The sequence below is a fragment of the Prionailurus viverrinus genome, chromosome A1 (genome assembly GCF_022837055.1).
Source record: "Prionailurus viverrinus isolate Anna chromosome A1, UM_Priviv_1.0, whole genome shotgun sequence".
NCBI lineage: Eukaryota > Metazoa > Chordata > Mammalia > Carnivora > Felidae > Prionailurus > Prionailurus viverrinus.
Window position 1 is genome coordinate 12,446,301 of NC_062561.1, and position 21,064 is coordinate 12,467,364.

At 41.7% G+C, this 21,064-nt stretch overlaps 1 protein-coding gene across 5 annotated transcripts in view; it reads right to left on the minus strand.

Moving 5' to 3' along the window:
- Positions 1–21,064, minus strand: part of STARD13 (StAR related lipid transfer domain containing 13) — a 540,351-nt gene that overhangs the window by 225,374 nt on the left and 293,913 nt on the right. For 2 of the 5 annotated variants that reach the window (XM_047852670.1, XM_047852630.1), the window contains exon 1: positions 12,266–12,566. The exons of the other annotated variants lie outside the window; for them this stretch is intronic. In XM_047852670.1, the coding sequence (XP_047708626.1) occupies positions 12,266–12,389 (124 nt within the window). In that variant the 5' untranslated portion in view covers positions 12,390–12,566. Of the gene's footprint in view, positions 1–12,265; positions 12,567–21,064 lie in introns of those variants that run through there. 5 annotated transcript variants of the gene reach the window in all.

Consider the following 21,064-nt stretch of genomic DNA (forward strand, 5'->3'; position numbering starts at 1 on the left):
AGCACCTGCCCCGCCTTTCTCAAGGGACTTTTGTGAGAACCTAATGATTTTAATCCACTGTTATATTACCTTAATGGAAAGACATTTAACTGTAAGTCTTACACAAATATTTAGGATCACCATTAATCATCGTCTTTATTACCATGGGGACCCTGGGATGCCAGGATGCCATGGTCAGCTCCCACCTAATACCCCCTATGGTAACCTTGAGGCAACACTGGGTGGGGCTCTGCAAATAGTTCCGTATGGTCACAATGACACCCATCAACACTTACCCCTTCTTCCTAAGTGCTAGACTGTGACAAGGATGTGGCTCTTGGAGTCTTCAGGATCTCACAAACCTTACAAGTCATGTGAATTGTGCCAGCCTCCCAAATCTACATAGCTACAAGTAGTAGTTATGTGCCTTGAACAAGTTACTTAACCTCTCCACGCCTTAGTTTCCTCGGGCATCAACTGGAGGTAGTAGCACCCAGGGCTACTGTGTACAACTGTGTGGGCTGTGACTTACACAGAGCAACCAGCCAAGGGGTGGGGGTGGGGGGCACACAGGATGAAATTCAGGCCAGGGTACACTCACTTAGCTGCCTGCCCTTGGGGCTGCATTTGCTCAGAAGAGGCACCGTTTTCTAATTTGTGAGCCCAGAGAAGAAGCCTTTTTCTAAATCACAGCAAGCTGCTGTGGGTGCTAACAGTGACCCTGGCAGTACCTTTCCTGAAGCCTGGGCATCAAATGAGAAAATGTGTGAAGTCTTTAGCATAATGCCTGGCACACAATGGGGTCCAAGCAGGTTTGCTGTTAATATTATAATGACCACTGGTTCATTCACTCAACAGACACTCATTGTGCACATTCTGTATCCCAGCTACTGTGCTAGGGCAACTGGACTATCGACAGTGAACAAGGCACCGTCTTTTTCCCGGGAGGAGGTTGGGGCTAAGGTGCAAACAGACACTTGAGTAAATCATTGTATTTGAGTACTGATGTAGGGAACCTTGTCCAGAGTGAGAGTTATAGTTTCACTTTCCGAATTCTGGCAACTGTGCTATAAAGGTTTAATTTACTCCTATGGATTTTTTTTTTTTAACCTGGCAAGTCGAACTTGTTCAGGCTCTTGGATAGAGCTGTTTACACCTCTCGCTCTTCTCATATGTGTAGATCTGAACATACAGAAGGAGCTTACCAAGCCACTGTCACTTGATTCTCCTTGTGGAATAGTACCTGGGCCCACCTTCGTGCCATGGCCCTGCTGTCAGCCAGGTTCACTTCTAACATGGCCTTGAATCCACCGACGAGGGACCTACTTATTTACTACTTAGAACTATGCAAGCACATTCTTGTTTGAAGTAGCTTAAGAGCAAATGAAAATGCACTCTTTTTTTTTAGTCAATTGCCCAGAAATACTTAGCATTAAATAATAAACTTAATTTCCAACAAAAGAAAGTGTCCTTTTTAAAAAAACATTATTAAATGGTGAGTTCTGTGTATAGCTTCCGTTAGCAAAGAGGGATTTTAAACTGTGCACTACTAAGAGACTAGACTCTAGTCAGCTTTAGTGCTCTTCATGGAGACAGGTGGACATAATGACAAAACAAAATGTTGGCAGATATGGGCTGAAAATCCCTGGTGATAAATGATAGGCTTTATTACTACCTCTCCTAATTTCCTTTTCTTAGTAAGTAGCCCTGGATGAACCTACACAGGAAATAACCTTAATGGTTTTAATAGCAGTGGCTTAATGAATTAATCTATTATGGGTATTGCAAATAACTTTTTAATTAAGAAAAAGCTTAATTAAGCACTTTTCAAAACAAGCCTTGGATCTGAAAATCTAGATTACCAAGAGTTGTATAATTTGTCCCTATTTCCTATTATACCTAAACACTGCAAAACCTTAAAAAACTAATTAAAATATTTGCTTCAATATATGTAATAGCTAAAATAAAATCACTATAGCTCTGTAAACACTAGGGGTAATGTTATTGCCTTATTTTATAATGATGCTGTCAGAATCAATAAACAATAAAATAAAACAAACACAATTTCTCCCTTGGGAGATCGCCTTTCCCAAGAGCAAGAAGCACAGGGCACGTGGATTATAGATTGTAGGTGCTTAAGGAAAGCCTTCCAAGGTCCCTTCCAAATCTAATATCCTAGGTTTTTATGCATCCCTTTATCTTACTTAAATAACAGCAAGTCACCAATGAAGGTGAACTCACAAATCAAGGCATGATTCTACAAGACCCTGGCTTTCTCTGAATGCAGGACCAGCTACGTCACTTGGCAGGCACCGTACAAAAGGAAAATGGGGCCCCTCCATTCAACGATTATTAATAATTTCAAAATTTCAATAGAAGAACACTAGACCAAGGACAGAGCCCTTCTGAGAAGTGACCCTGCGTGAGTGCGGTGCAGGGGCTGTAGAGAGATTCTACAGGTGTTCACAGGCCCAGGATTCCCAGCTTGCCCCCCAACTTGTTCCACTCCAGTTCTGGCAGAGGTAGCTCCAATTACAGAAAGTACCAATTATAAGTTGTTGCTGTTGGTGGAGGTAGGTAACCAAACCAGCATGGGGAATGGCACTGGCAGGCATCTGAGGTATGCTTCTGGGCTTCAGCTTCCTCATCTCTCAGAACATCCTATGAAATCTACACAGAAAGGGAGCTAAAAGACTTAGTGCATTAAGTTTCCTTTAGACACATGGTCTGGTTTTACAGGCTCATTGATCTTTAAAGCTAAATGGGTCCTTAGAGATTATCTAGTCTAACTTCCCTCATTTTAATTAGGTCTCCATCAAATTCCATTTAGGCCAAGGGCATGGGAATGAATTCATGGTTGCATACCTCTAAAGCTGATGGTGATTTTGATGAACAAACCATAATTGATGATCTTTCAGAAAGACAAACGTTAGTAGAATGAATGATTCATGCTAGAACACTAATGGGTTACACAAGATGCTGCCAACCATGCTGCCAACATATGTAGTTTTTGATTTTTTTTTTTTTTTTTAATCTCAGAGCAAAGAGAGTGAGACTAACGTCTCAGCTCTTGGAAATCCCTGAACATGGGATCTTAAGAATAGGTTCGTAAGATTCGGTGCTGGGGTAACCATCTGACTTGATCTCAGCTCAGGTCATGATTTCACGGTTCGTGGGATCAAGCCCCGTGTTGGGCTCTGTGCTAACAGTGTGGAGCCTGCTTGCGATTCTTTCTCTCCCTGTCTCTCTGCCCCTCCCCAACTCGTGCTCACGCACACTCTCTCTCTCTGAAAATAAATAAATAAACTTAAAAAAAGAGACATGGCTGATGAATGAAGGGGGTAAGTGGTTTAAGGCTAGAGATAAAAGCATCTCCTTTACCAGGAAATATGTCTCTGCTGCTCTATTCTCCACTTGCATGTACACATACAGTTGACCCTTGAACGACACAGGTTTGAACTGTGCAGGTTCACTTGTATCTGGACTTTTTCCCCCAAAAATACAGTCCAGTACTTTAGATGTATTTTCACTTCCTTATGATATTCTTTTTTTTTTAATGTTTATTTTTGAGAGAGAAAGAGAGCATGAGTGGGGGTGGGGGGGGTGGAGGGAGGGGGGCAGAGAGAGAGAGAGAGGGAGACACAGAATCTGAAGCAGGCTCCAGGCTCTCAGCTGTCTGTACAGAGTCCAACATGAGGCCTGAACCTACAGACCACAAGATCATGACCTGGGCCTCGAAGTCGGATGCTCAACCGATTGAGTCACCAGGAGCCCCTACTTCCTTATGATATATTTTAATAACATATTCTTTTCTCTAGCTTACTTTCTTATAAGAACACAGTGTATATATACGTATATATATATGTATGTATATATACACACACACACATGTATATATAATATATAATATATTATATTATTTTGTTATATTTATTTTATATTATTATATATTTATTTTATTATTACATATTATATAATATATATTATACAAAATATGTGTTAATTGACTATTTATGTTATTAGTCTGGTCAGCAGTAGGCTATTATTCGTAGGTAAGTTTTGGGGGCACTCAAAAGTTATACCTGGAGTTTTGACTGTGCGGGGGTCGCTAGGAGTGTCTGTGTGTATATAGCCATATAAACTCTCATACAATATTTATTAGGGGCCAGACACTATGCTAAATACTTTGAAAATATTAACTCATTTAATCTTCATAACAACCCTATGCGGTAAGTACTATGCGTATCCTCCTTTTTAAAGATGAGGAAACTAAAGAACATTGAGATTACTTATCTTTCCCAAGGACTGACTGCTTAAATGTTGGAGGCAGGATTCAAACCCATGTAGTCTTGGGCTCCAGTAGCCACTCCCAACCAGTAGATCACGATGCCATGCCAGTAATCCTCCATCATGCCAAACACAGCTAATCCTGCCCTCCACTACATACGCACTGAAAGTAAAGTAACATGCATTTACAGTCCTGGGTGCTCCATGCTCCTGGCACTGTAGCCATAGCTGTGGCAAATATGTATATCAACATTATGACTGAAGTGACGCTAATTTCACAGATGTTAATCACCATTGCACAGCTGTGATTTTATTCATATGACATCTCAAATAGCTTCAATCCCTTTTCCACCACTACAGTGCTACTCTACGTGGTTAAGAGTTCTCTTTTTCATTTGCCATTATTGATTTGATTTAGATTTAAGAACAAAAATCAAACATACAGCACAAAGCTTCTTTCTTTTTCCAGAAAGAATAAAACAGCCTATATTGAAATATATGAAAGTTTTTTTTTTTTAACTTACTTACTTTAATTCTAACAATTGTTCGTCTTTTATGTCTATTGCTTATGACATATTTTCTTGAGACTAAAATAAAGATGTAATTTATTTCCAAGATCATGAGGACACCTCCTCATGGCTGGGACAGGTGCAGTCTATCACTGTTTTTGAAGAGTTCTGAGATGAATGCAATTCACTGTCAGGTGAAGGAGGGAAGCAATACTCGGACCTCCTTACAATGTCACTGTGACCATCCATACGTTCCCATGCAGCGGTGCATTAGTGTAACTTATACTGTTACACACATTCAAATATTTGCACTTTTAGAACCTTATCATAGTGATAAATATTACATTTCAATGGAAAGTGCTTTCAAATATCTTTCAAGGAACCTGGCTACTTTTCTACTTTATCAGATGGAGAGAGAATAAAAAGCGTCTGATAAGACTTTCCAACTTAATGTCAGCAAGTAAATATATTAATTTTCATGGGATTGAACAACAATTACCTCTCATATTCATTTGATTTCCTATATAGGAAAGAGAAAGAAAAGTATTCACCAAACACAGTATGCCGTGTTGAAATATAGATAAAATATGCAGCATGAGACAATATAACAGAACCGTAAGATTCTGAAATTTTTATTTTGGATAAAAATGTTACTAGGGAAATAGTCTGCCTGAAAATATAAAATGGCTTGACACAGCAGATTTGCAAATGCAATATTGTGTAGTCATGGCACATTCTATACTGTCCTTTTGCAATTTCTGGAAGCTTGCTCTATTTCTGGTTAAATAGATGAGTTAAGTGATTTGAGCAGCATAATAAAATTTGTGTGCTTTGCCAGGATAAAACCACAGTACTAAATTAATATCCTGCACTACAGTCCCAACATGCTTTGACAAGGATGCTATTTCATGGCTCAATAAATACTTATTGACTAACTACAAACATGACAAAAATGTTTGTCCTTCAACTCGACTGTTTTAGGACTAAACATTCAAGGATTCTGAAAAAAGCCCAGGAATGTTGTAACACTTTTCAAACCACTTTTGTTTTCATTTTGCAATATCACTAAACTTGCAAAAGGGCAGAATGAAATATACTGTTGGATAAACTCCCAGTAAACTACAAGGCCTTTTAGCAAATTTTTCCTTATAAGTTGTTTTATTGAACAGAAGATTTAAAAAAACACAATGAAAGGAGTATATATTCATTTCATTAGACGTGTGCTCCATGTCTCATGTTGTTGAGTCAAAAAAATTGTACCACATGGTCTCCTCAAGGAGTTCCAGCCAACTATTAGGGCTCATGTCTCTTATACAGAGCACCGCCAGCAATTAATGAATGTGATCATTTCCTTTCTCCAATTCTTGGAGGAAATTGTGTTACTTCTAAGGGTTAGCCAGCATGCTGCAGATAGGTTAGGCCAAGTTTAAGTTACTCTTCTTACAAATGCAAAAAGTTAAGATAGTATTTATTTTTCTCAGAGAAATTCCCTTCAATCAACTTTATTATGGACAAACCATAACTGATAAATGTCAGTAAACAGATGCAGTACTCAAAACCTCAATATACAGAACTTTTCTTATAAGCTAAGCTTTGTTTGAGTAGACTATTCCTGGATATCATGACATTGAAAAAGTCATCTTTCCAATATAAAGCTCTTACTTCATTATATGTGGGGTCAACAGGTTATAATAACCATAGAAGTATTCCTGCTAAGACCACTTATACTTAACCATATTTTTATTTTTTTTAATGAGGGCAAACTTGAGCAGCCTTCCCTTCAAATGTTATTTGAAGTTTTTAATTTCTACTTTGTGGTATCATTTCTAAATTTAAAAAAGTTATATTTTATTAGCGAGACATATTTTTATGATTATTTTCATTCATCAGCAGTTCTGGGACCAAATAAATCTGTCACAAAAGATTATTCAGCATAGCACGATTATTCTTCTGCTATAGGAATGCTGAATTCAGACAGTGTTGCTTTTTCAAATTCTCCAGAAACTTAGCATATGTATATATAGAGAGAGTTCACATCCAAATAGTGTGCTCTAAATAAAGGATGCCCTAGGATTCTGTCCTTGGCCCCTCCTCTTATTTACATATTTTTTCCTAAGTAACCCCATCTAATCCTTAGGTTTTATTCTATAAAAGTTATATGACAATCACTTCTGGATTTATATTTCTGGCTTTGACTTTTCTTCCAAACCCGTACTTGCACAGCCAACTTTTTGACTTTTACTTTTGGATGTCTAAGAGGCACTTTTGGTCTAAGTTGGCTCAAGGAGAACTCCTCAAGCCTCATCTGTCCAATGCCAAAAGCAAAAACAAACAAAAAAAAACAAAAACAAAAACAAACAAAAAAAACCACCAAAGAACAAAAACAAAGCTTCCTTTTGCAGCTGCAACACGCGTATCTGCCACGTGCCCCATCTCAGCCGATGGCACTACAACCCAGGAGTTCTTGATCCTTCTCCCTCACCTCCAGCAACTAACCTCAGCATTGTCGTCTCTCCTTTCAACACATATTCCAAATATGTCCCTACATCTCCATCTCTATCACTATTACCCTAGTCCCTGTCACTGTTTATCTTCACCTAGACCACTCTGGTGGCAATTAAACCAGGACCTGCCGCTCCTCTGCATAAAGTCCTTTGCTTCTTACCATAGGTAGAACCAAAAGCAAATTTCTTACCCTGGAAACTAGGCCCAAACTTTTATTTTTCTGTAAAATGACAAGCTCATTCCAACCCTACTTAATCAAAACTTTTCTTAGGGGCCTAGAATATGACCTTCTGCTACATAGACTTTTGAGAGTTATAAAATGGTAGTTAATATAAACAGTGGTTCTTAGGCCAGGTTACCCACTGGAACCATCTGTGGAGCTTGAAACAGAATACTCATCCCCAGGCCCTCTCTAAACTGAAGCAGAATCTCTAAGAGGCAGCCAGGACACTGATATTCATAAAAGGCTCCCAGTGATTTTATGTGCAGCTAAGGCTGAGAACCCTTATATAAGGAATATGTTCTCCTTCTCTGATTTTAATTGCATGCTTACTTAGATTTTTTTTGTCATTGTTAATATAAATCACATCTAAATGTATTCTCCTTTTAAGAGATGTTTAAAAAAACACCTGACAAGTGGGATGGCCTGTACCTTACAGGAAAGTGACAATAAAAAAGAAGAACGCTGATATAAAACACATAAAAAGGATCAACTGGTATCATCCTGTGCTTTTTGATATCACGGAACACATTTAGATTTTAATAAGGAACGTCTTTATCGCCTATGTTCTATTCTTGATCCCACTCTGCATTAAAGTCCCAGTCTTGTGTTTACATCACATCACAGGATGCTACTGTTGACTCTGAGAATGAATGAACCTGTTTTAACATGACAAGAACTCACTGAAATTTGGTGGAATTAGTGTTTCTCATCGAAACTCAAACTTTTCAGTGTTTTAAGTTAGTTTATTCTTGGCAGCAATAGAACTTCCTGTGTCTAAGAGAAATGATTTAAAATGAGACTATAAAAGAGATCAAAAGACTTGGACATCAGTTAGTTCACAAGCCACCTAAACACTGTTATGTGAGTATAAAGGAATCAAACATATGGATTACATTTCCATTAAAATAGAGTAGGGTTTTAAAATAAAGGAGCAGAAAGCTTTAGAGAACTCATTTGGATTTTCTCAGACCTTACCATTTGAAAAGTAGTTCAAGCTGCTTACAAACACCAAAAGCTGAGGGGTATGCTGCTGCCTAGAGAATTTAATGATGCTACAAAAGCTCAGAATCGTCACCAGTGGTGGCTGATTAGAGATCTGGGGAAGCCAAAAGAACCTGTCACTCACCTATCTTGAAGAAACCTACATTTAGGCTTTATGACAGCCTCTCATTCTTATAGCCCTTGGCTTCTTATAGTGATGGTAGTGGGCAAGGCTCACCACCTAGGGGCCCCTGACAAGCTAGAGGTATGGCTGTTGGTTTCAAATCTCTATGAGCCCATACACTTAGCAGTCCAACAGGATGACAAAGGGACATTGTTTTAGGTGTATAGGGTTATCTTTGTCACTCCAGGAGTAAAAAAAAGAGCAATGTTTCCAGTTAATTTTACTATTCTTTTTTAAACTAATTGCAAGTGCCAGACTTGGAGAAAGGATTTGAGGTCCGTGTGTCTCCATAAAGCCTATGGAAGAAGCAGGGTAACTGTAAGGGAAAATGGGCACAGGTGGCCTTTGACTTTTGACAACACGCATTAGAATCCTGCTTTGAACACTAATTTTGTCATCTTGGGAATAAATAACAATTACCACCATTATTGGAATAATCAATATTGAGATAACAAGTAAGAAAAACTCTTGCTGACCCCTTGCGGGGTTAGAGTCTCGGGAAATTAAGAAGCATGCATTGGCAAAAATGCCATAGTCTGATGGAAATTTGGCAGCTACTACAGATTTGGAAGGCCCAAGAAGCGCTCCCAGTATCAATCCTTCTTTAACAATAACTTACCCCTTTTTAAATTTAGTGATAAAATGAATATATTTGAACATCCTTCACATCTTATCCTTCCAATGATTTCATTATCTGCATTGTGATACGTGTTAAGAAATACTTCTTTCGATTACGTATAGTCCCTTCCTTCCTAAATATGGCCCCACAGCACAGAATCCACACACTTCAGTATCATTAAGCACTTTTACTTCTTGACTTTGTTTCATTGACAAGACAGCCCCTCACAAAGAGAAGTAGGAGTGAGTTAGAATAAGGATTTCCTTCCTTTGGGTGTAAAAAAGTAAAAGGGAGACTCAAATACCTTCAGGATTGCTCTAGACAATAAACACAAGTTTGTTATAAAGCACTGTGAATACTGTTCTATTGACCAGAGGTAATAAGAAGAAAATTTTAGAGAATTTAAAGAAATACCAGCACACCAATTTTATCTGATAGAAAAAAAAAAAAAAAAAAAAAAACAACTTCAGAAAAAAAAGCCAGTCAGTATCATGTCTTGGCAGGGTGGATAGTCTCTGGGGGTCCATTCATATGGTTGGTTATTCTGATATTGTGAACAGAACCATAGAAAGAACACTTTTACAAATGAAGAACACTTTCCCCTAGAATTGATGCCAACATTAATAACTTAAGTATTTCAGTGTCTCGTGGCCAAAGTTCCATATTTTAGCTACCTTAGCAAGAAAACCCAAGAAAATCAATTTGCATCTAAAAGCTCCTTCATGGAGTTGGCTTGGTTTTGTGGCAATCATCCCAGCTTGCTTGGAGAAGCACAAGTTGAAGTCTGCTTCACAGAGGATTGTTTGGTGCTAGTTGAATAACCCGCTGGCATCCACTGTTAGCAGAGTGGTAAGCAGATCATGGGTAAGCAGATATTAATATTCTGATTAAACATTTTAAAACCTCATACCGCTATTTTAAAAACTAATTGCACTACTCTGGGAGAACTCTTAGACTTACCATTCTGAAGCCATTTCTAGCCTTAATTTCTATATACTCATGATCTTAAAATCTCTTTCTATGGTTTATTTCCCAGAATCAAACCCTTTTCTCTCCACCACCTTACCTAAACTGCAATTTCTACAATTCATGTGAATAAATGACTTTCCTGGACAACCTTAATGGTTTTAAGTCTTTACATTACACTCTCCTCCTTCCCAGATCTCTTTTTGAAAAAGACAGGGCTGCAGTCATCTTTGGCCTCAGCTTCTATAAAAACCCAGCACAGCCTTGGCAGCCCTCCTGGAAAGACTTCTTGTTTCCTGAAGATCCATTGATTTAACAAATTTAACAAACTTAAGTAACAGAAGCTATGAAGGAGACATTTGCAGTTAGCACTCTGAAGTTAGGAAGCAACAAATGTTTACTAGACCACAAAAATTTTTCTGACACCATCCATCACATAGATTATACAATTTAGCAGGGTAACAGGGAAAGTTACTAATTGTTATTAACTGAGGTCTGCAATGCACATACAAGTCTTTAAAAGTCAACAGTCAAAACTACCAGTTGTCACAACTTATTTCTGGGTCTAGACTGAAAAGTTTGTTTATTTCTTGGGTGCTTACTAAACAGGGCCACTGTGTTGGACAGGAAATATGGGATGAACATTTTATGCTGACAACATTGAGTGTTGAAATCATCTATAATCCCTGCTTCTAATTTGACCGGTTAGATTGATAAGGACCTCACAGTGAAGGAGATACAGTCTCTGGGCACCTACTCCAGAATGCTGTCAGGCTGCATGGGTGCAGGGGCAGAACATCTAGCAAACACACTTCAGTTCTACTTTAAGGAAAAGGGGAGGAGCCCAGAGGAGGTTAAAATCTCCCATGTCACCCTTGGTATCCCTTCCCTCTGTCCAGACTTCATACCTTCTTCTTCTCTAGAACTCTCTTCCATCCTTGTGGTCACTGACCAACTCAGGAGATACTGCTGGAGAGACAGGAGGCAACAAGGTCCAGAGACTGGACCGGTGGTCAGCTCAGGGACCCTTCCAACCACACTTCCCTCAATCCCTGAAACACCTCAAGCAGCCAGCCCTTGGGCGAAGGGATCCTAAATCCTCCACTGCTCTGGAACTGTGTGGAGGGCGGCTTTCCCTTATTGGGGCAGGGATGATGCGGTGACTAACCAGACCTACAGCTCTGAATGAGGGCTCTGAGAAGGCTCAGGCCACTCACTGCATCCGTGGCCCTACAAGGAGATGGTTCCATCGAAGACAGCACAGAAGTAAGGTCACGGCGTGGGGAGGCTGGGGGAGGTGCTAAGGAGGGGGCTGGCGTTCTGACCTAAGCAAGGATTCTTAAGGACCCCTTAGCTCAGAATAATCACCTCTTCTCTTCCTCTGATTCGTGGGCAATAGGTCCCGAACGGGAGGCCCCTCTTTTGGAATCCCAAAGTGATGAGAGCCTGATCCACAGCAAGACCGGGATTGTGGGCGGCGATCCACTTGCACCAACAGCTGTCCACCTGTCCTTCCCCAAATCTTCCCCCTACCCCGATCCCCCAAATGTCTGGTCTCCCAGAACTTTGGAGATTCTCCCTTGCTTTGCCCCCCCCCCCCCCCAACACGCTGTGGAACAGGCCAAGTTGGGAGAGAGGTAGCCCTCGGGGAGGCACTCATTCATTCACCGGGTGGATGGCTGCGGAGCGCGGGCCAGCCGGGCCAGGCGGCCGCCAGAAGGAAGGAAGAGTCGCCAGGTAAGCCCGGCGCCCGCTCTCGGCCCCGCGTGGCGCTCCCCGCCAGGATGTCAGCGCGCGGGACCGACCCCACACCGCCCGGGGAGCGCGGGGAGCGCGGGGAGCGCGGGCGCTCGGGCCGGGCCGGGAGGGGGTGCGCGCGGCCGGCCCGGCCCAGCCCCCGGCCCCGAAAACCTGTGCGGGGCACCCCGAGGGAAGGCGGGAGGTGGGCCGGGCGTGCCGAGCCGCCCGCGCCTCCTCCTGCCCCGCGGCCCCGGAGTCTCGCGGGCACCGACCTGCCAGCCGTCTCTCCCGGACGTTCTTCCACAGCAGATCCCAGGCTCTGGCCGTGGAGTCCCGCAACTGCTCGCTGATGGACCGCCTGAGCTGCGTTGGGAAGGGCTTCCGTTTGCTGGTCATTTTAGATCCGTCCTCATAACGACCAGCGAGCGGGCTCGCCACCGCCACTCCCGCGTGGCCCGCAACTCAGACTCCCGGAGACCCCAGACGCCTGGCGCGGGACTCCCGCTGGGGTCCCGGGACCCGCCGCGGGCGCGACATGGGTCCGCCGCCGTCCCGCGCTGGGGGCTCCTCCGCGCGCGCGGGCCGAGATGCGCCGCCCGCCCCGAGCCGAGCAAGGTTAACCTCTGCGCTCCGTCAACTCCTCTACTCCTTTCCCACTTTCCCTCCCTCCCTCCCCTCGGCTCCGCGCTCCGCCGCTCCCCTCCCTCCTCCTCCCTCCTCCTCTCTCCGGGACTGTCTAGCGCCCCACTCCTTCCCCCTGCGAGCTTTTCCTCCCCTCCCTCACCGCCTCCCTCGCCTGAACCTGACGGCCTGGCCCCATACTCACGGAGCTCCCACCCCCTTTTCAGTTTCACTCGGAGATCAGGGGCTGTACCATATTCCTATTTTTTGACAGTTTCCATTTTTTCAGTTTCAGAAGCCACCACCATCACCACCACCGTAACACAGATTTTAAACTATGCCACAGCTGGTGCCATTATAACTCATCGGAGTTTTCCTGAACTCAAGTCACTTGACGTCAGCTATTCAGTTTGGCTAACATTCTTCTGGAGTTGGATACGGGTGTTCTCGGGTTTTATGTTAATCTCTCCTCATTTCATCAATGAAATGATTATCTGGCTGCAACCAGCAATCAAATTAAGTGATTTAAAAAGTCAAGGGACGCCTGGGCGGCTCAGCCGGTTGAGGGTCCGACTTCAGCTCAGGTCATGATCTCGCGGTTGGTGGGTTCGAGCCCCGCGTTGGGCTCTGTGCTGACAGCTCGGAGCCCTGAGCCTGCTTCGGATTCTGTGTCTCCTTCTCTCTCTGCCCCTCCCCCACTCGTGCACTGTCTCACTCTCTCTCAAAAATAAATAAATGTAAAACAATAATTTTTTTAAGTCAAAATATTACAGCCACTGCGTTGGAGGAAAATTAACTTGCAAATATTGAGGTCAAACCGCTAGGAACCTACATTAAATAGATTTACATATCTTGGCATTTAAATCTGCATGCAGTTTAAAAAGTAGGTGTTATGAGGAAGTGAGATATGAAAATTGAACACTTTTAAGGTATTTTAGTCAATAACAAAGTAGGCTTATTATTAGAAATGAACTGATTCCTGCAGGGAAAAGGGGGGCTGGCTGTTGCGAAAATACCTGAGAAGTGGTGTCCAACTCATTCTGCTAGGCTCCAAAGCCTCACAAGTAAGATGATGACAGTGCTCGTTCAGGCCTCAGATGTCCTGCTATCCTCAGTCTTTTGCTTCTAAAGTGCTTAGAGGACCTCAGAGAAAGTAATTTTGAAAACATTCGATGTAATGCAACCATGGGATTCATGTCACACAGCTCAAGTTTGGTCAGAGGAATTGATATATTGCAAGAGAAAATTTCTCAATTCTTTAAACACTAAAATTTCTGGAATCTCTGTTCTTTGTAAATGTCTTTGAACCAGATTGCCAGAGTAGCAGTTGTCGGCTGGTGTTTTTAAAAATAATTCAGGTGCTTCACGTGAAGTTTGAACATTAAATTGTCTAATCCTTTCTCTATTACACAAATTGCTACTGGCTTAAGGCATGGAAACTATCAGCTACCTGAAGTATTCCTGCTACAATTCTACACTTTTTGGAAACATTCCCTGCACTAGCTTATGCTGTTGGTAGAAAATGGAGAAATGATGGTAAAAACAATCTTGATGGTCTTATTTTGTTACTTTAAATAATCAAAAATGTTTACTAGTAAAACACACTTGAGAATGAGCTAGAAAGTAATGACTGAGCTCTTGTGTGCCATCCTGATAAACCTTGGAAACTGGCAGTTATGAAGCAGTAAGTCATGGATCAGAAATGGACTGGAAACTATGGCAGCCAGTCACAGACTAGTCCAGATAGCGTTCTGGATGCATGCCAAATACCCCTTTGATTACAACCTCTGTTTTGTATGCACGTAGTGGCAACGAAATTCTCTGCAAGGAGAAAGACCTGTGTTATCTTAAAGTACTGCGATATAGCATATCAACAAAATGTTTCACAATTACATGCCCAGGGAAGCTGTGTATTTAACTTTTAAAAAGGATCGAATTGAACCAAACATAGGCAGTAGCTGTAACATTATGTACATAGAAATAGGACAAAACAAGAATATTCCAGCTATTTCACTGATCATTTTATCTCCAAAGATCCTGGACCCCTACTATTTTCTATGTTAATACATATTTCATATTCAGATGGCACGGATTAGGGGGTTTCTTTAAAGGGCTAATTTGAAGATACAGTTTTGCATTGCAAATTTGTTTAGTTCTGGCTGTAGGACAGCCCATGAATTCAGGACTGTCCAAGAGAAGCCAGATGAAAGCCTAAAGTGATCTTCCCGGGACAGGTGCCACCGGAGCAGCTTGTGCCACACAGCTCAGCCCAGCTCGCTGGCTTGCAGCAGGACACCTCACAGCTGTGCACATGCTGCTGGCACAGATGCAAGGGCTCCAAACTCAAAAGGAACCTCGGGGTTACTTGGAGTCTTTTATACAGGTCAGTAGCACCCACATGCCCTGTTTCAACGCTGGACCTTAAGCAGGACTCCAGAAGGACTACCTTCTCCCTGCGGTCTTCACCTTGAGCAGAGGACAATAGGTCTACTTCAGAGAAAAGAAACCCTCACATGTGCTACCTTCTTACTTACTCCCCCCCACTCCCATCACAGTAGAAGAGGTGCCTCTCTGCCTACTAAGACCCGGTCCTCCAGCTGTGCTCTGTGTGCTGTCCTTGTTCCTACAAGGACTTTGTTCCAGCAGTTCTTTCCTCTGTCTCCTGTGCCCTCAACCTTCCTCTCTAAAGGCTCAACCCTCAAGTCTCTCCCTTCTTTAAACCAAACCACAACCCCAACCACCATAGCAAGTCGTCCGGCCTCTACCCTGTATCTCTTGGAAAAGAAATCTTCCCTTATCAACCCTGCAGTCTGGCCCTCCCTCACTACTTCACTAAAACCTGTCTGGCCAAGCTCATCAATAATTGGTTGCTAAATCTGATGGATGATTTGTGTGGTTGTTGTCCTCTCTAGGTCATGTGGACAACAGGACACTGCTGACCATTCATTCCCTTCCTTGTGACGCTGGCTTGTCTCGTGGCTGTCAGGCCACATGGCTGAGGTGCTTGTCTTCAGAGCACCTCATCTACCCGCTCAGTGTTGGCATTCTCTAGGTTTCAGTTTTCAGCAGCCCCCTCCACCCCCCACCCCCCCGCTTTTCCTCCTGCTTTGGTGTCCCTGGGTGATTGTGTTCCTTGTCATAGTTCCAATCCTCACCTCTCAAGGCCCGGCGTGGAACAGGCAAAAGTAGTTGTGTCCAGTGTGGCTGGAGGCAGAGTTGTGTTTGACTGGCAAGTTTCTGCCCCTCAACACCACCTACCTATATGATTGTATTGTGGATTTAACGAAATAATCCACTTGGCACAAAGAAAGGATTCAGTCAGCGAATGCTACCGCACTGCTGTCCTATAGTTATCATGATCATATTGCTGTCCTATCCCAAATCTTTCCTGAGCCTCCCCAAGAGGCCTTTCCTGACACAATCTAAATAACTGCATCACTTCCTCTCATGGCATCCACGAGTGCTAATGTTTGCTTTACAGCACTTATCACTTTGGATATTTTCCTGTTTGTTTGTGGTCTGTCTCCCAGGCAAACCTTGAACCTCACGAGAGCAGAGGCCTTGTCTGCCTGGTTCACTGGTGCGTACTCAGCGCCTAGAACAGGCTGTTCAGGACTCACGTGTAGAATGAGTGATTATACTCCAGCACTGTATATCATTTACCTTACTAATGGATATTTGTAAAAGTTTCCCTCTGAACCTGCTCGTCCATGTTTCCTGTATTAGCCAGTAATGCTACCACCTGTCGAGTGTCCAAGAGAGATACCTAAAAGACATTCTAAATTCCTCCAGAATTCCTAATATTGTTTTAATTTTTCTCTGTATCTCTATCTCCAGAGGACTGGGTTTGGTTAAGTTTTCTCCTTTCCTTCTCTGAATTTCTTCTTATGAGATTCTCATTGGAAAACTATTACCCTTACTCAACTCTGTCTTTATGCATTCCCTCTGCTGAAAGACCTTCCCCTACTTTTTTTTTTCCTCATGCATTCTTCAGGATTCAAGTCAGATGTCACCTCCTCCTGGAAGCCTTCCACAGATCCCTGGAAGGGAGGCTGCGGTGTTCCTCCTCTCTTGTGTTCCCATAGCACCCTGGGCCCAGAAATCACGGAGCACTGTGGGTAACTGTTTTCTCTCAGCCTTCCCCCTGTTCCTGAGTTCCCCCAGCTAGAACTAGTATTTGGATTTCTGAATCCCATGTGCCACCTTTAGTGAAAAGCACATAGTGGGATCATTTACTGACTAAATAAATATTCTACTATAGTTTTGGATAACTGGTTATTCCTAGGGTCTGCTTCTTAGTGTAAATGTAAATTTTAATTATGCCTATGGCTGTGTTGCTTCATTGTCATTAACTATCCCTCTATCTTCTTATATCTAGTTTATTAATTTTAAGTAGAGAATACGTAATAATGATTACAGTTTTAAACACAGAAAATTATAAAAAGAAACATTAAAATTACCTGTAATATTACCAGGAAGAGAGGACTGAGAACATTTGAAAATTTTCCTTTTCAGTTTTTTTCTGCATATTTTTAAAAAACTGCAATAACTTTCATACCAAATTTTGAAAAAACTTTTTCCACTTAGCGTTATTAGATCATGAGAATTTTCCCAATCTATTAAGCTTTTTAAATTTTAAAAATTATTATTATTATTATTTTTTATTTTTGAGAGCGAGCAGGGGAGGGGCAGAGAGAGCAGGAGACAGAAGATCCAAAGTAGGCTCTGTGCTGAAGGCAGAGAGCCTGATGCGGGGCTCGAACTGGAGCCACGAGATTATGACCTGAGCCGAAGTTGGACGCTTAACCAACTGAGCCACCCAGGTGCCCCAAGTTTTTTTAAATATACTTTTTGGTGAATGTGCAAAATTCTGCTGGATAGACATACCATAATTTATCTTAAAACCTTCCTAAGTTTGGACATTTCATTCCAAATTTCTGAAATTACAAATAATATCATAATTAGTAAATTTGGTGAAAAAAAGATCTTTTTTCTTTCATCTTCTCTTAATGCTATATAATTAAGACTCATAACCACTGCCCCCACAACCACAACAATAAGCAGGACTTGCCACGTACCCTTCTATAAATAAGACTGCAATTCTATTAACTTCTTATCTCTTCTGCTCCCCCTTATTTTAACTCATTATGTGCCATCACCCCTTATACCCAAAATGGAGAAGCATATTCTGTTCACTTGCTGAGAATTTTGTCAGAAGCCTCTGCTTAAGAAAAGAATTCAGTTTCTAACTGTGCCAGGCCAGCAAACCTTTGCCAGGAGCCTATGGTTATGATCCATTATTTCAGGTTGTTTTTCAGCTTTACTTTAGGAAATCACCTTACTTACAGTGACCCATTTCCCCTCGCTGCACAGTAGATGGGTAAAGAGCTCACTGTGACTCCTTCCATGCAAGTTCTTTTCCCAAGAGAGAGGTGATGTGGCAACCATTCCTTCAGTGCTCCCTTCAGGCTGTATTTCAGGGTCTTGTTATGGATATTCTGAAATGCAATCTCATTTGTTTCCTCATAAAAGATGTTGCTGAAAGTTCTGGAGAAGCTGGCTTTTCACGCTGGATCCTTGGCTCAGGATCACCAATCAGTGGCTGTGCTGGTGGGTGGGTCTTAGTGCCCCATTGCCAAGCCCTGAATCTGCCAATCTTCTACTGCTAATAGTTTTGATTGCTTTGGGGTTTTGTTCTCTTAATTAAAACATTGTTGGGCTCCATGCTTTCTTGGAAGCAAATTCAGTGTTAGCTGTGAGCTCTGCACTGCCGATCAGTATCTTTGCCTATGTTTAGTATTATACTCATGTACACTGGGAAATGCCTGGAATCTTCAGTCTTAATGTCATAATATTTCACTGACTTTACAAATATTATAATTCCTTTCTGTATTTTTCACATACACTTGTGGGGACTATCATTACCACCCAGGAGATCTTGGGTCAGTGTGTCACAAATCACTTATTATACTCGCAGGCTGCTGGATTGAAGAAGTGTCCTGTGATTGGAATCACCTTGATGTCTGCTTGAGGACACCCTGTGGCATCCTTCAGCCTGTTTACTCCGCCATAAAGGTTGAGTCAATTTAACTTCCTACACAACCATACTTTAATACACTGATACAGGCAAATTGATTAGTGAAGATTCAGCCATTTTGCTGTGACTGCCTGTAAACAAGGCTAGTTTTAGACCTCAGCATGTTTTGGGGACACTGAAATGTATACTCTGAAGCATTGTCTTGGTGCTACTATGCTCTTTAAGGTCAGTAAACATATCATATAAAGAGCTGTGAAAGGCAGCTCCCTGGCTCGCTTAGGCAGTAAAGTGCCTGAAGAAGGTTAAGGAGACAGACAACTGGTTGATACCCTGTCTCCACATCAACTGGCTGTGTGATTTTGACAAGTTGCCATTCTTTTCTGTTCTTCAGCCTTGGCATCTATAAAATGGGAATAATAATAGTGCTTCCCGCAAAGGATTTTTGGCAAGGATCCAATGCAATGATACACGTAAAATACTTAGAATGGTTCCTGGCATATAATGAACGTTCATTAAATGTTAGCTATCATTAGTAATATTATCTGGCCTATATCAATTCTGCAATTCTCATGAGATTCCAGTCCAGCTAAGTTCTGCGTAGCCTCATACTAAGTAACAAGAAGACACTAAAGAGTGTTAGAGAATAGCAATGAACTGGGGAGATATAAGGATGGAATGCAAACCTCAGCTCTGAGAATGATAAGCTGTAGGACTGGTAGAAGCCACTTAACCTCCCTGAATATCAGTTTGCTTATTTGTCAAATGCAGACGAGAACATTTGTTCTACTTACCCTGATCAAAGTTAAACTACATATGAGAGAGTCTTATCAATTCAAAGGTGTTGTAGATAATAGGAAAGATTGGAGAGAATCTACGTTTGGAGCTGGTATGTTTCCTACTCGCGTTAAAAAAAATGTATTTATTCAACAAGTGTCTTTATTCTTGAGCGACACAGGTTTCCTCTGGTGGCCCTGTGTCCAACCTGCTGATATGATTTAAAGTCAGTTAAGTGTGTGGTGTGGACAGTCAGAAGGGGCTGGGACCCTCAGCCCCTTCCCTGGGAATTATATCTCCCACTGCAATTATATTTATTCCCCAGATACACATGGAGCCAACCTTTGTCATCTTTAAAGACAGGCAGTCTATATTCCACATTCTAGAGGAAAATCTTTTGGCAATAGCTCAGCAGTAACTCCTAGCTTTTTACTTAATCTGAGTAGATCTGGCATTTTCTTTAGTAATTTTTTCATTAATAAGCCTTTGCCCTAGTGAAGCACTACCTAGGATAAAGCACTTTGTATGTATTACTTAACATAATAAACACATGAAGTAGGCATTCACTTTAAAAAAAAGAAACAGGCTCAGAAAAGTTATGTGACTAGATTATCAGCTAATAAATTATAGAACCGAGACTCAAAGCTGATCTCTATTGCTAAGTCCAGCTCTCCTTGAGCCCGCACCGCCCCCCACCAACTGCCCGCTTACCACTCTCCAGACCCCTAGTCCATCATCACTGATGATCCTTTGCCTATAGAACTTTGGAGGTTGTCAGACAATGCATTATAATCATTAAAGAAATGGCATCTGTTCATTATTTAAAGTAATCTAGAGTTAATTTGCATTCAAATCTATCATTAAGCTGTTGGAAAAAGTCTGGTTATTTAATATAATTTTTGGAGTTGAACCAATTTTCATGAAATGATGACTTCAAAATAACTTCGGTCTTCCAACCCCTAATTTTTTCAAATGCAGTGAGGGGTTATAAGGACAGACTGAATTCTGTCAACACCCAGAGACATTTCCTTGTTATCAATAACAAAACTCTAAAGAGTGAAAACAATATTATAAAGTATATGTCAATTTCTGATATTTTTAAATGTGTAAACTTCAAGATGTATCTCTTCAGCAGAAATTGTCTAAAAGTAGCTGACCTTTACAAATTTTAAGTGTTTTCCTGTTAGTGCCTTATGATAATGTGGTGAATACAAAGGGAGTTATTATGTGGTGAATACAAAGGGAGTTTCTGGGGTGGGGCGCCTGGGGGATTCAGTTGGCTATGCTTCTGACTCTGCATTTCAGCTCAGGTCATGATCCCATGGTTTGTGAGTTCGAACCCTGAATCTGGCTCTGCACTGACAGCGTGGAGCCTGCTTGGGATTCTCTCTCCCCCTCTCTCTCTCTGTCCTTCCCCCACTTGTGCTCTCTCTCTCTCTCTCTCTTCCAAAATAAATAAATTAATTTAAAAAAAAGTTTCTGGGGCAATGGAAATTATTTTTATCAGGTAATAATGTATTTTTCTGCTGTCTTCTCCTCTTAGTTGAAACTTTTTTTTCCATATGGGACAATAAGTATTTCCTATATCACTTCAGTTATGCCCCATTGGCCATTCATTACTAATAATATATTGTTGGTA